Source organism: Tripterygium wilfordii, chromosome 7, assembly GCF_013401445.1.
Source record: "Tripterygium wilfordii isolate XIE 37 chromosome 7, ASM1340144v1, whole genome shotgun sequence".
NCBI classification, from domain to species: Eukaryota; Viridiplantae; Streptophyta; class Magnoliopsida; order Celastrales; family Celastraceae; genus Tripterygium; species Tripterygium wilfordii.
Window position 1 is genome coordinate 13049381 of NC_052238.1, and position 14079 is coordinate 13063459.

A 14079-nucleotide genomic window follows, 5' to 3' on the forward strand; every position below is an offset into this window, starting at 1 on the left:
TGAATGGATTAGATTACAACAAGACTTGAAGGGTTAAGATGACCATTTAAAAGGTGAATCCAATGGTTGTGCATAAGACCATATTCTTGCTTGCAATTTTTGACTTAAAAGAAGATCTTACTTGATTTTTGGAGTCAAAGATGGTTGCAAGTTGCTACACATTTTGTAGGAAATCATTGGAGATACCAAGGCCAAGATTTGGTGTAAGTTTGATCAAATGGTCAAAGATGACAAAATTGTTGGAGATACCAAGGTCAAGATTTGGTGCAAGTTTGATCAAATTGTCAAGGATGGCTGCAAGTGCACATGACAACTCAAATCTTGGAAAGCTAGACTTGGAAAATGATGCAAGTGCAACGGCTACATATTGCAAGGTTGAGATTTAATGATCTATTCATTCAATGACCAAGATTTGCACATGAAATTGAAGGTCGAGATTTGAAGATCGAAAAAGATCCAATGGTGGAAATCACAAGAGCTTGGTAAATTATAAAGAGGGGTTCTTCCTCATTCCAACTTGGAGAAGCCAAAATTACATTGAAGAAATTCTTGCTCTCAAAACTTTCAAGCTAGTTTGTGCCATTGAATCCAAGCTTCTACCCAAGCCACTCTAAAGGCTTCCTCACTATTTTGCTTTTGCAAAGAGGGAGTGCTTCTCATTTGGCTTCTTATTTTCAGATTCGAAAATCCTCATTATTCTTCATTTTCTATCCAACCCGTGAGGTGATATTGTGATTCTTGAGTGTTCCTCAACCCTATTTGCTTAGTGCAAACCTTGAGTGAACCATTTATACCGAACACTTGTAAAAGTCCCTTCATTGGGCAAAAACCTTGTTGAGGTTGAGTTTAAGGGAGTGCTTGAAACCCTTGGTTGTAAAGTTTGAAGATTGTCTTGAAATCTTCAGTTTTAAGGGTGACCTAAAAACCCTTGTGAGTTTTGTGGAGCTCTTGAGAAAACCACATCCTTAGTGGAGGTTGGAAAATCCTAGGTTGGTGAACCTAGGTAGTAGATGTAGGAGAAGAGTCTCCGAACTACTATAAATTGCTGTGTGGACTTTCTTGATTGCATTGTTTGCTTGTTGATTGATTAAGTGTTTTGATTGCAGAATTTTCTGAACCACTAGTCTGTCCGTGCACTGTTCACATCGCTAAACTTTGAATTTTAATCTGAATTTTTGATATAGTATTCATTAGGGTGTTGTGATACTGCATACCAAATTTCATTGAATTCTGACTTGATTTGCTAGGTGAAATTTGAGTTGTAAAATCTGTGCGCAGTGTGTTGTTTGAAAAAAATCTGTTTTTGCAATTGCTTGATTATTTGATAATTGATCATTCACCATATTGTATCACATCTTGCATTGAAATGAATGTTGATTAGGATAATCATTAGAGTTCAAATTTGTGTGCTAATTGTTAATTGACATTGATTTTCTTTTAAATTATAAAAAGAGATTCCTATCGGAATTTGGAGACACAATTCACCCCCCCTCTTGTGTTAAGTACGATCCATCAACAAGAAGTATTCATCTTCATATCTCTAGATATGAGAATTTAAGTCAGTATCCACGCATATCTGGAAGTAGAGGTAGATCCAAATGTAGATCAAAAGAGAGATCTACCATCATCCTAAACTTTTTGGTCCTATGTTGACAATCGACAAACTTATAGAAATGGTAATCATATAACTCAATTTATCCAGCAAGCATACTAAGACTATACCAAGAGAAAGAGAAAATATATCGGGTTAAGTGCATATAAGTCACCAAAAGATACTCACGTTTGTAATTAGGTCACCCAAAGAAAAAAATTTCAAATTAGGTCACTCAATGTTCCAATTTTGAGCAATTAGGTCATGTAACTCTAGTTCCGGCCAATTGATCGCCGGAACTTGCTGACATGTCCATTTTCGCATATGTGGACCAAAATGATGTGGAATTTTGTGATGACGTGGAATTTTTTTTATAAAAAAATATTTTTTTTTGAAATATGCAATTGTAAAAAAAATATGAAAAAGTATATAAAACCTTATGTTTTGACAGAATGTTTATTTGCAAATAAGTCATTAAAATTTATGTTTGTGACCCAAATTGTCACAGAATGTACTTGTTATGTATTTCATATATGTAAACTCATAAAATCAAACATAACACTGATTTCTATCACCAAGTACTAATCCATCAACATCATCCAAAAGACAAGAAAAATAAACTTACACATAATCCAAAATACATAAGAAATATACATCTAAAGCATTCAAAAGACCGTCAAAAGACATACATATAAAATGAGACCCAAAAGATAGCTAGTGCTCCTTAATTTCTATCACCATTTGTGCAAACAGATTCTTGAGATGCTTGTAGGAATATTGAGGCAACTCTGGTTGATGATGTTGTAGCACCAACAATATCACTTGTTAAGTTAAATCCTACTCTCATTGGCACAACACCCCTCCTTCGTATCCCACCTCTTATGGTCACGCCACCTCCTCTTGATCCACCTCTTCTAACACCACCTCATTCTCTTGCTGCCCACCCTCATCCTCCTCCTCCTCCTCATCAGTCTCATCCTCCTCCTCATCAGTCTCCACCTTTACATAGGGCTCTGAATCAGTCAATTCCTCAACATCAATATCCACATCAATAACAACTTTAGGATCTGGGATTGGGTCATCGTAAAATATGGGAACCTCCACAGGGTGCTCAACATAGACATTTACATGATCTTCCCCTTTGATACACTCTATCATGTGAAGGACATCCTAGTCATTCCTTATGGGTTTTAGACCATCCTCAAAACTCTTATTGGGCAACAATAAACTACAATTCTTCAAACTGTTATACCCTACCTCTCTCAGACATTTCAATATTTCAAATAAACTAAAGATATCTGAATTACAAGTCTCGCAACATGAAACATCCCCTCCAACATATTCAATCTTTTGTGATATATTATTTTTCACTAGTTTACCCCCATGGTGTAAGACCATGACAAAATAAATGGAGTCCATTAACCTACAAGTGAAAAGCAAAATACCCAGCAAAATATATCAATCGTACTCAGAACTAACAACAACAGGTCAAACTCATATGAAAGATAGGTCAAACTCATATGATCAAACTCATATGAAAGATAGGTCAAACTCAGAAATACCCAGCAAAATTCCACCATAAGCAATACAACACCAACAGGTTAAGAACTAAGCACCAATCATGGGCACAAGACAAGCAATAAGCCTAGACGAAAGATATACGAGCTAACCCAGAAGGACTTGACCCAATCGACCTAACTCAGAAGAAAGATAGGTTTAGGTTATACCTTTTAGTTCTGAAACTACTGAAGCTTGCAAGACCTGCGACTCTTGCGATTATGTGATGGCTGTAAACCTTAGACGAAAGGTATACGAGTTAGCCGGTGAAGGTGGTGAAGGCGATTGAAGAAATATGAGTTTCGCGCAAAGAGAAATCGGGTTTAGAAGTGTATTTGAGAAGATGGGTGATGGTGGGAATGTATACGGTATATCAGATCTCTCTTCTTTACTCAATTTTTTTTATTAAAAAAAATTCCACGTCATCACAAAATTCCACATCATTTTGGTCCACATATGCAAAAATGGACATGTCAGCAAGTTCCGGTGATCAATTGGCCGAAATTAGAGCCACATGACCTAATTGCTCAAAATTAGAACATTGAGTGATCTAATTTGAAATTTTTTTCTTTGGGTGACCTAATTGTAAACGTGGGTATCTTTCGGTGACCTATATGCACTTAACCCAAAATATATCTATACGGAGGGGAAGAGGAAGAAAGGTGAGAGAATTTCGGCACCATCCTTCTCCCAAGATTTGGAGATTTAAAAAATTTGAAAAACCTTTTGTAGATTTTCATAAAAATCAAAATAAAAAAGACAAACAAACACTATTTTTTATTTTTTTTTATTTTTTGAAAATGAAAATAAAATAAATATGTTACGTGATTTTTTTTCCAATGACTCACTATTACTAGGAAGAGTCTACAGCCAGAATTTGACTCTCAATGACTCCTAATCTATGTAGCTCTCTTCTCCTATAGGTGCTGCTTTTTCTTGGCAGCTTCCCATTATCACATCTGTCTGCAAAACCTAAAATTATAATTTATAATATATTCTCCTATATATACCCCTTCACATGCTTTGACTTTCTCTTCTCAATTTCTCATCCCCACAAAAAGCAACCATGGCCAGACTCTCCTCTGTTTTCATCCTCCTTATCATTTCCCTTCTTGGCCATGGCATTATCAAGCTTGAAGCCTCACACCATCTTCACAAAAACCTTGTAAGCCATGAATCCACCTTTACGAACGCAACTAGTCAACCTTACAGAACAGGGTACCACTTCCAACCCCCCATGAATTGGATCAATGGTACTCTCTCTCTCTCTCTCTCTCTCTCTCTCTTGTTCATTCATTAATTTTATCTGACACAGTTCTTGGGTTTTTGATTTTTGTTTTGTGGCAATGTTCTGCTTCTGGAATTATATGGGACAGATCCTAATGGTTAGTAGTTCTTGATCCTCTGTTTTCTGTTCTAGCATGAGCGTTGACTTTTTCATGATTAACACAAGTTAATGATGTGCAGGACCAATGATTTACAAGGGAATCTACCATTTGTTCTACCAGTACAACCCAAAAGGAGCTGTGTGGGGCAACATTGTGTGGGCCCACTCTACATCGACGGATCTCATCAACTGGACCCCACACGATCCCGCAATCTACCCATCACAGCCTTCCGATATCAACGGTTGCTGGTCGGGTTCCGCCACAATCCTCCCTGGAGACAAACCGGTCATTTTCTACACAGGAATTGACCCGCAAAAGAAACAGGTCCAAAACATGGCAGTACCCAAGAACTTATCCGACCCGTATCTCATCGACTGGGTCAAGTACTCCAAGAACCCGCTGATGGAACCGACATGGGAGAACCAAATCAATGCCAGCTCATTTAGGGATCCGACAACAGCATGGTTTGGACCGGATAAGAGATGGAGATTGATTGTTGGGAGCAAAAGACACCGTAGAGGACTAGCAATTTTGTATAGAAGTAAAGACTTTGTGCATTGGAATAAATCACAGCATCCACTACATTCCGCCAAGGATACAGGGATGTGGGAGTGCCCTGATTTTTTTCCGGTCTCCTTCAGCGGCCAAGACGGCGTCGACACATCGGTGATGGGTCCGGATGTTAAACATGTGCTGAAGGTGAGTTTGGACGACACTAAACATGAGTATTACACTATCGGGACATATAACTCGGTTAAGGACAGCTATATCCCGGATAAGGGATCAGTGGAAAGTGATGCTGGGTTAAGATATGACTATGGAAAGTTTTACGCTTCCAAGACTTTCTTTGATGGTGATAAGAAAAGGAGGATCTTGTGGGGTTGGATAAATGAGTCATCGAGTGTCGGTGATGATATAGCAAAAGGATGGTCAGGATTACAGGTAATTTTTATTATTTAAGTACAAAGCTTAACACACATCGATCCAGTTGAATATATATATATATATATATGTTAATAAATCTGATTTGGCAGGCAATTCCACGACATATTTGGCTGGATAGATCCGGGAAACAACTGGTCCAATGGCCGATTAAAGAAATAGAAAAGCTTCGCCAAGGTCCAGTTAACTTGAATAATCAAGTGCTTAAGGGAGGAGGATCAGTGGTTGAAGTCTCTGGTGTCACAGCAGTGCAGGTGATTATCTTCTTTTTTACTTCTTTTTTTTTGTGAGCAAAATCCCAATTGACGAGTCAATGTTTTGATGGTATGATTGTTTTTTATTGGGTCTTAACATTGCAGGTTGATGTTGAGGTTTCGTTTGAATTGTCCCACATTGAGAAAGCAGAAAAGATGGACCCAAGTTGGACCAACCCACAATTACTTTGTAGCCAAAAGGGTGCATCGGCGAAAGGTAGTTTCGGACCATTTGGGTTGTTAGTTTTGGCTTCAAAAGGAATGCAAGAATATACAGCAGTTTTCTTTAGAGTATTCCAAGACCAGAACAACAAATATGTGGTGCTTATGTGCAGTGACCAAAGCAGGTCTCTCTCTGTCTACACACACATATAGATATATATATATATTTATATATATATATATATAAACGTCACAAATGTTGAACTCTGTTTTGTGGTGTTTGTGTTTGTGCTCGTGATAAGCAGGTCTTCATTGAATGAAGAAAATGACAAGACCACTTATGGTGCTTTTGTTGATGTGGATCCTGTTCATGAGAAGCTGTCACTGCGAAGCTTGGTGAGTTCATGACCCTTTAACATAAATATGGACATTTAAGTATGTATATATAGAATAGTTTCTATAACATATATATATTAAAAAGTATGTATATATTTATATATATGTATATATTAATTTGCTTCAATAGTCAATAGTTAATAGTCAATGAGAACAGTAGATGCCAAAAACAAAATGCACGAGGACATTACAAAGAGATACTTTTTTCTTTTTTCCTTGCCGACCTAAGCTTTTTTGGTACGCACGTTTCCAGCTAGTCCAATATTTTGACTATAATTTGTACCGTTCCTACACAGCCATACCATCATCCCTGGCACACTGATATTTTTTTTACTAATAATACAAATTATATGCCAAAAGCCTATATATATATATATGATCTGAGAGACTGTTTTTTATCAGATTGATCACTCCATAGTGGAGAGCTTTGGTGGGGAAGGGAAGGCTTGCATTACAGCAAGAGTGTATCCAACTCTGGCAACAGGTGGTGGTGCCCGCTTGTATGCTTTTAATAATGGAACGCAAAGTGTCACTATCAACAGCTTGAGTGCTTGGACCATGAAGAAAGCTCAAATCAACTAGAGACTGCTAGAAAACCCAAAACACAGTGGAGAAGTGGGGATCCGATGGGGAAATAAAACCTAAATACAAAAAAAGATGGACAGATACCAGTTCATGTATTTACATTGTTTATGTTGCTACCTTTCCATTCCCTTCTGGAATAAACCTGTACCCAGGAATAAAGTTTTTATGAACTATTCTTTCCCAATAAAAATATGGTATTTGTTGAAACCCAATTGTCTTATGAAAGAACTACCTGATAAAAATCACCATAAATTCACCAATCATTCAATGAATTTCACAAGCACTAATAATATTGCTGTAACAATAACCTGCTATCCTCAATTATGTACCGCACTTGCATAAGAATTCAAAGGGCGTAAAAAAGGAAATTATGCACAACCCTTGCATGTCTTTTAGGTTGCCACAGTGAAGTGAAGATGAGTAGTTTCCTCTAATCTGTATGTACTGAGAGAAGGGTAACATTTTCTATACAAATATGTGCACCTGTGTGAAAGTTCGGTATGTCACCGTCCTCCCTCCATCCCTCCCTCTCTCACACACACACATGCAGATATATTAACCACCCAATCTGTAAAAAATAAGTGAACTTCTACTTGTGTAAATGCTGTAAAACTAAGAGTAACAGCATATGAAATTACATGTGATAATGAAGCCCTAACGTCACAATATACAAATCTGCATTCAAATTGTGTCGCGTTCACAAAAAATTTTGGTGGTAAATACATCGATAATCCGTTCCCCTTCAAAAGATAGCAAATGGAAGTGAAAGTGAATTCGACCAGGGCAACAACAAGCTAACACAATCATTTGTATTCAGTAACTAAAGGATTTTTATTTTAAATTTATTGTAGAAGTCAGGGCAAACCACTTTCTTGGTAGAGTCATTTAGCTTTCAATGCTTCAATAACAGCTGAAAAATCATGATCACTTAAGCCGTAAGATTTTGCTACCTTATAGAGTTCATTTGTCGCTGCTGCAATTGGAGTTGGTTGAGATACAGATTCTGCTAATCCTAGAGCAAGTCTCAAGTCCTGGAAAAATAAAATTGTTCTCAGATGACATTGGTTATATACCACTTTGGCTTTTACAATGTCAATAATTCAGAAAATACACAAACCTTCTGCTGATGCTTCAAAGGAAAAGCAGTAGGGTAATGGGATTGGACCATTGATGGACCTTTAACCGAGTACATTGGCGCACTAATGGCACCCTGTGACACTACCTGCAATATATATGAAAATTAGTTTCAGTGCCAAACTTTACATAATAAACTTTTCAAGAAAGGAAATACAACCCAGAGAGAGAGAGAGAGAGAGAGAGAGAGAGAGAGTTGGACACATCCTGCAATGCACACATACACAATCCTAATTAAACTTCACTTATTATACCCTATCCAAATTGAAACTTCACTTTTCTACATCATGCCTTTCCAAATCCTTGATTTGCTTCCAAATGATTTTCATCACTTTCAAACAAGTGCATGTAGTAAGAAAGCTCCCTCATCTCAAGTTGTAAAAGATCCCCCAACATAATTTGACATGAATATTATCCTCTACCTTTGAACGTTCTATTCCCTGATGTTACTTTATAAGCTTCTTTTGGAATTCTGCTCAAATTTCCAACCTCTAAATGGTATTGCAATTCAAAATCCAGCTCTCCAGGATAAATGAAGCATAAAAACAACTGATGCCCATTTCCAGGTGGGTGAAAAGGGGCTGTCTCTTCAGTAAAAGGAAAATTTGCCAACAAATGGATTTAGGGAATACCTCCACCAATACATTTGGGTCAAGTCCTACTTTCTCACTGAGGAGCAATCCTTCAGAAAAAGATGCCATCATACTGCATATCATTTAAAAATACACATTTTCATCGTATAAATCAGCAGAAGGTAGAAACATACACAAGTTACAATAAAAGAGTTAAATGTGCAGCACCTTCCCATTATCATGTTGACAACAAGTTTCATTGCGGCCCCATTGCCAACATCCCCAAGGAAAAATCTTGACTGGAGGAAGACATGATATATATAAGGGACAGAAATGGACAATATGATAAGTAGACTAACAGGCTTAAAGATACCTTCCCCATGATGTCTAAATATGGAGCAACTCTTTCATACAAAGGTTTATCACCTGAAAGATTGAGTCTGGCGCTTCAGTTTCTAGAATAGTCTATAAATCAGAGACCTTAAAGTGGGACAGAAAGTTGCTATACAAGAACAATAGAAACGATTTGAATTTACAATATTTATATATTGAACATGGAATGTATCACAATATCATTTTTTATTTAGTTTTTGAAACTAGTCATCTTGTACTGTCTACATAATTGCATACACAATACAAGGAAGAACAGAAGTGTTCAAAGACTTATTACCGGCAGTTAGAAATATCAGTTGTCCATCTTCTGCTGGCTTTTTGGAGCCAGAAACTGGAGCCTATATTGAAGAATGTCATGACACTATAAAGCCATGTTTAATATCCATAAAAATGAATCCAAACGGAAACTTCACCTCCAAAAATGATGCCCCAGTAGCTTTGATACGGTCACTAATCAATTTAGAAGTGGAACCATCCACGGTTGAAAAATCTATATACCTGCAAATCCACACTTCAAGAATCTACATGCCATGATTGATTTTACAACATAAAATGCTTGACATTGAGTGTATGCCAAATTGCATTGCACATTATTACAAAAGCGTCCAAGCAACTGAACAAAATTTTGAAAACATTAGTAGCAGGACCATGCTTATAAAAAGCAATGGATATGCGTATCAGAAAGTATTTTATTTTTTATTTTTCTTATTGTTTTTATATGATTACTCAACTTTTATCCCTCTTTTTTAGGAGTAGGGGATTTGAACCGCTACCTGAGGGCGGGGGGGGGGGGGGGGGGGGGTGAGGTGCCAATCAGTTGAACTAGTAGTGTTCTAATAATTGAAGTCCGTTCACATAAACTGATTCTAGCATGGTTTATTTCACATTGTTTCCGAGTGAGTTTGGTCCCAACCAGCTCATCCTTGAACTAGAGCTATGTCCATCACCCCTTGAGGCTACTACAAACAAACCTATACTTGAAAAGTATGAAACCAATGGCTTATAGACAAAAATCCCAAACTTTTTGATTTTTAGAGAGTAATATCTCCACCCATGGGCAGTGGCACTGGTCAAACAAAGTGAAATTATATTGTGTGAAGGTATGTCCTGACTTCTGACAGAACAAAGAGAAAAAAAGAGAAATGAAAGCATGGGCTTGAATCAATCGGTATGTGATAGGATCATTACGAAGAGGTACCAGAGGAGAGGCAAGAAGATTCAAGCAGCTATAGATGGAGGGCCCTGATGGAAACATGTGGAGTATTGTCATTGGGGTGGTTAGCTTTTGTAACAAACTGTAAGGGTATTAAGTCTGTCTTGGACAGAGTAGTGGGTATTCTGAATTTTGTTGGACGTGTTGTCTAGTGAAGGTCCTAACTCCTCGAAAGTTTGGTTATCCTTGTATTACCTTGCTATTTCCGATTTCCTAGTTAATCGATACTATTCCTAGTCTTGGTTGTGCTTGTTCTATTTCCTTGGTTGTGTGTTGAAGATAGATTGCTAGTTATTATTACTGGTGTCTATCAGTATGATTCCCAGTTTTTTTTTTTTTTTCCCCTCAACGCTCTAGGCAAGGAAATACCAAGTAGTCCATTTCTGAGAGAGATTGCCTCTGCAACCTCTAAGTCGAAGGTTATATAATCTCCATAAAGAGTCTCAGTCACGGCATTGAGAACTATGAGCAAAATGATTTGTAAGGTTTACGTTTTCTTATGGATATCAAGAAAATTTCAATATGGAAGTGCGATATTCACATGAAGAAGCTCTAGCATGCAGAGTAAAACTAAACTAGCAACTTAAAAAGGTCCTTATCTTCATTGACTCATGTATCATGATATGGAGAAAGGGAGTGCCAGGAAATTGTACCCTTTTCCTGGACCCAGACCATTCGCAGCTCCATGCTTCCCAAAAGCAACATCTACCTAGCATAAAGCATCATTGTGGTCCCATAACTGTGATAGCAATACAAAGGAAATGAAGTAAAGAGTAGCATACGCACTGCACTTCCGGGATCAGCAAGCATAGCAAATGTGACATCACAACCTGCGGCTACTTCTTCAGGAGAGGATTCATATCTGCATAACAATTATGAATAAACTGAACTTTACATGTTGAATCTTCTCAAATGGTTCTTAAAGAGTTGTGGATGAAAGCAACAGCTGGACATAAAGCACTCACATTATTGTGAGAAATTTTATGATTTGGTGTAGCTAATTAAGAATCTCGCTTCAAAACCTAGCATGATTGTCATGGAACTTAAATCCCAGAACTAAGAGATTCAAAATTGTAAAAGCATTATTCATCAGACTTCAGCAGTCGTCTCCACATTGATAAAATAACACTGCACTCAAGTTCCTCATTTACTTTACTTGAGCATGTGATAGCTGATGTATAGTATATATCAGAATATTCACTAAGGTCTAAGGTACAAGCAATACTGCGCATAAAATTTACGTCGAATGCATTTTCTCAGATTTTGACACTCAAATTTATGACATCCAATTGCTCTCAAGCTCATATTTAATTTCTCAATCATGGAATAGCTAGTGCATATGCAAATACACATGAAAGTTTATTCAGTTATGCACTTGCCATTTGTTAAAACAAATCACCCTCAATAAACAAGGAGACAACGCACATTTCACAGTGGAAGCACATGGTCTGGGAATGCTAGATGTACGCAGCAAAAGTACAATATTTGCATAAAGAATCATGTCAGCTTCTCATCAGAATTTCTCGTCCATACTCAGGGTTATCACATAGAGATGTGCTTGCTCATGTAACATGGTTCAAATATATATGATTGAATTTCTACTCAAAATTCACTTACTTTGCACCCAAAGTTATTAGAGGATCACATTTGCTCTTGGTCCTATTCCAAACAGTGACATTACACCTACAACAGACCAATGGAAAGATTATTAAACTCCAGAGATAAATGTTGACCTCAAAAATATCACAACTAAAAGTTTGGACATTTTTCTTGCAATATCTTTCCAATAAACGAAGAAATCAGAGATCGGCTGTATAAGGTTAAAGACAAAAAAAATCAAAGCTATTGGTAAACCATACAAAGAGAATGTCAATAAAAGTTTATGGTCTTTGGAGTTTTAAATCAATGGTCACTGATAAATTGGAAATATTCATTATTAACATTAAATTAGATTACAACATTGGTAATTTTGTGAACGCAAACTAGGAAAAAGAATCAAACATACCCAGATTTTAAGAGATTTTGTGCCATTGGCAGACCCATTATTCCAATACCTAGAAATCCAACATTTGATGCCACATCATCTGCTAAAAATTCAGGATAGATATCAACAACTGAGATCCCATGGGAACTGCAAAGTAGTGGAAACTAAATTGCATCTCATAGCATACGATATTAATATCATTAAAGTAAAAAAGGGGATGCTAGATTAAAGAGTTGCCTGCAAAAATATATGTGTTTTCACTGGGAAAAATGCGAGTTGAATGCAAAAATGGGTTCTTTCTTCGGGTTTTAAATAAAGTATCAGTACGTTTCTAATTAAACAAATTCTCTGGACAGTAAGATTCTCGAATTCAGCATTCCAAGAATAAAAAGCTCAATCCACCTCATTTGAAAATAATAATGAAAATTGCCAGAATGAAAACCCCACCGGAGTGTCGACTTATTGGTTACCAAAGAGCAAGAACAACCAACTGAACCTCTGTACAGTAAGACAGATTCAATAAAACATCAACCTAAGTTTAAAGAACCCAATTCGCTCAAACTACATGGATTGCTCGATGTTGCATAGTTAAGAGACACTACAAGCCCCAAAAAATATTCCAATCAAAGTAACAAAAAAATGGAGACCCCCCAGAAGCGAAATATCAAGATAGACGAGAGACATACCTTTAGCCTGAGGATTTGATGTTTGAGATGAGAAAGCCTTGACGGTAAAGGAAAGCAGCGGCTTTATGCGGGAAGAAGAAATGGGTTTTGCTCTAAAGAGGCTGGGGACATGTGGGCAAAAGCCTGAACACATTGCCATGGCAGTTCAAGAGAATTAGTGAGACTAACTGGTTTTGAAATTTTGAGACAAGGCCGACCCTATCCTTCTATGGTTATGGGCTTATGGCTTTGTCAGTGATAGTTGCGGAATGTAGTGTTTTTCTTTGTAGAATTGTCGTGATAGTTTTCCATGTGCTATTAATTCTTATCTTTGGTTGGGAATCTATAATTCCCAAATGAAGAATTCTTTTCCTCCTCAAAAGAGTATTTTTTTTAATATCATTGACGAATATGTTTTTCATTAGAATTGAACCTTGAACACATATATCTAATCCAATTGATATCAACCTAACAATAGTTGTTTTTTAATGGTCCATGAATGATGTTTGTTAACTTGTTTAATGAACCATGTAAAAAATACTTCTAAGAGTAATCATAATGGTGTTTTTTTTGTTGGGGCATGAATAATAAATAGGGATTTGTATTTTGTTGATGTGACTGTGAATAGAAATAAGATAGATACAATGGTGTAAATTTGTTGACTTGATTTTTATGTAATAGAGGTGAAGTTCAGTATTGATTTTTGTGTCAAAATATATGTGTATATGTTGAAGTGGGTCCCATTTTGGACAAAGTGAGCCAACATGGGGATAGCCAAACATCATTCCCCCGTGCTTGACCCATTAGAATTGAGACAACAAAAAACCATTGTTGTGTTACAACTTAAGTCCATGGGCCAACAATTTTCTAATGTCTATGACCCATGGGCATCTTGACCATTGCATTTGCTCTAATGGTGCAATTTTGTTATCTCTATTTTGTTACACCAAGCATGGAGGCATGGGACATGATTGACCTCCATGTTGACTGTAAACATGGGTCTCACTTAAACCACCTCTATTAAACTAAAAAATTAAGACAACAAATTTACACCATTATACCAATACATATAACATTTCATTCACATTATCAGTCATCTCAACAAAATACGCCTCTCAACATATTTTGTTGTCATCAATGTGATTGCTCTTAAGGGCTAAGGGTGCCATGGTTCCCAAATTTTTTTGATCTTATAATAATATAAATAAAAGGATAAAATTTATAACTTCTCTCATCCTTTATC

At 36.8% G+C, this 14079-nt stretch overlaps 2 protein-coding genes across 3 annotated transcripts; one reads left to right on the plus strand and one right to left on the minus strand.

The window, feature by feature from the left end:
* Positions 1-4181: 4181 nt before the first annotated feature.
* Positions 4182-7082, plus strand: LOC120002952 (beta-fructofuranosidase, insoluble isoenzyme CWINV1-like). The gene is made up of 7 exons (XM_038851819.1): positions 4182-4401; positions 4525-4533; positions 4616-5478; positions 5571-5732; positions 5838-6079; positions 6200-6290; positions 6693-7082. Exons 1-7 carry the CDS (start codon positions 4215-4217, stop codon positions 6870-6872), a joined length of 1734 nt encoding a protein of 577 aa, XP_038707747.1. The 5' UTR covers positions 4182-4214; the 3' UTR covers positions 6873-7082.
* A 406-nt stretch (positions 7083-7488) lies between these two features.
* LOC120001635 (glyoxylate/succinic semialdehyde reductase 2, chloroplastic) lies at positions 7489-13073 on the minus strand. 2 transcript variants are annotated; one of them, XM_038850044.1, is made up of 12 exons: positions 12858-13073; positions 12193-12271; positions 11805-11870; positions 10974-11049; positions 10841-10896; positions 9388-9472; positions 9252-9312; positions 8955-9007; positions 8810-8880; positions 8642-8714; positions 7993-8097; positions 7489-7906 (listed from the first exon to the last, which is right to left on the minus strand). In XM_038850044.1, exons 1-12 carry the CDS (start codon positions 12994-12996, stop codon positions 7757-7759), a joined length of 1014 nt encoding a protein of 337 aa, XP_038705972.1. In that variant the 5' UTR covers positions 12997-13073; the 3' UTR covers positions 7489-7756. The 2 variants fall into 2 exon arrangements, with proteins under 2 accessions (XP_038705972.1, XP_038705971.1); XM_038850043.1 differs by having other exon boundaries at positions 12193-12274.
* Between the last annotated feature and the right edge of the window lie 1006 nt (positions 13074-14079).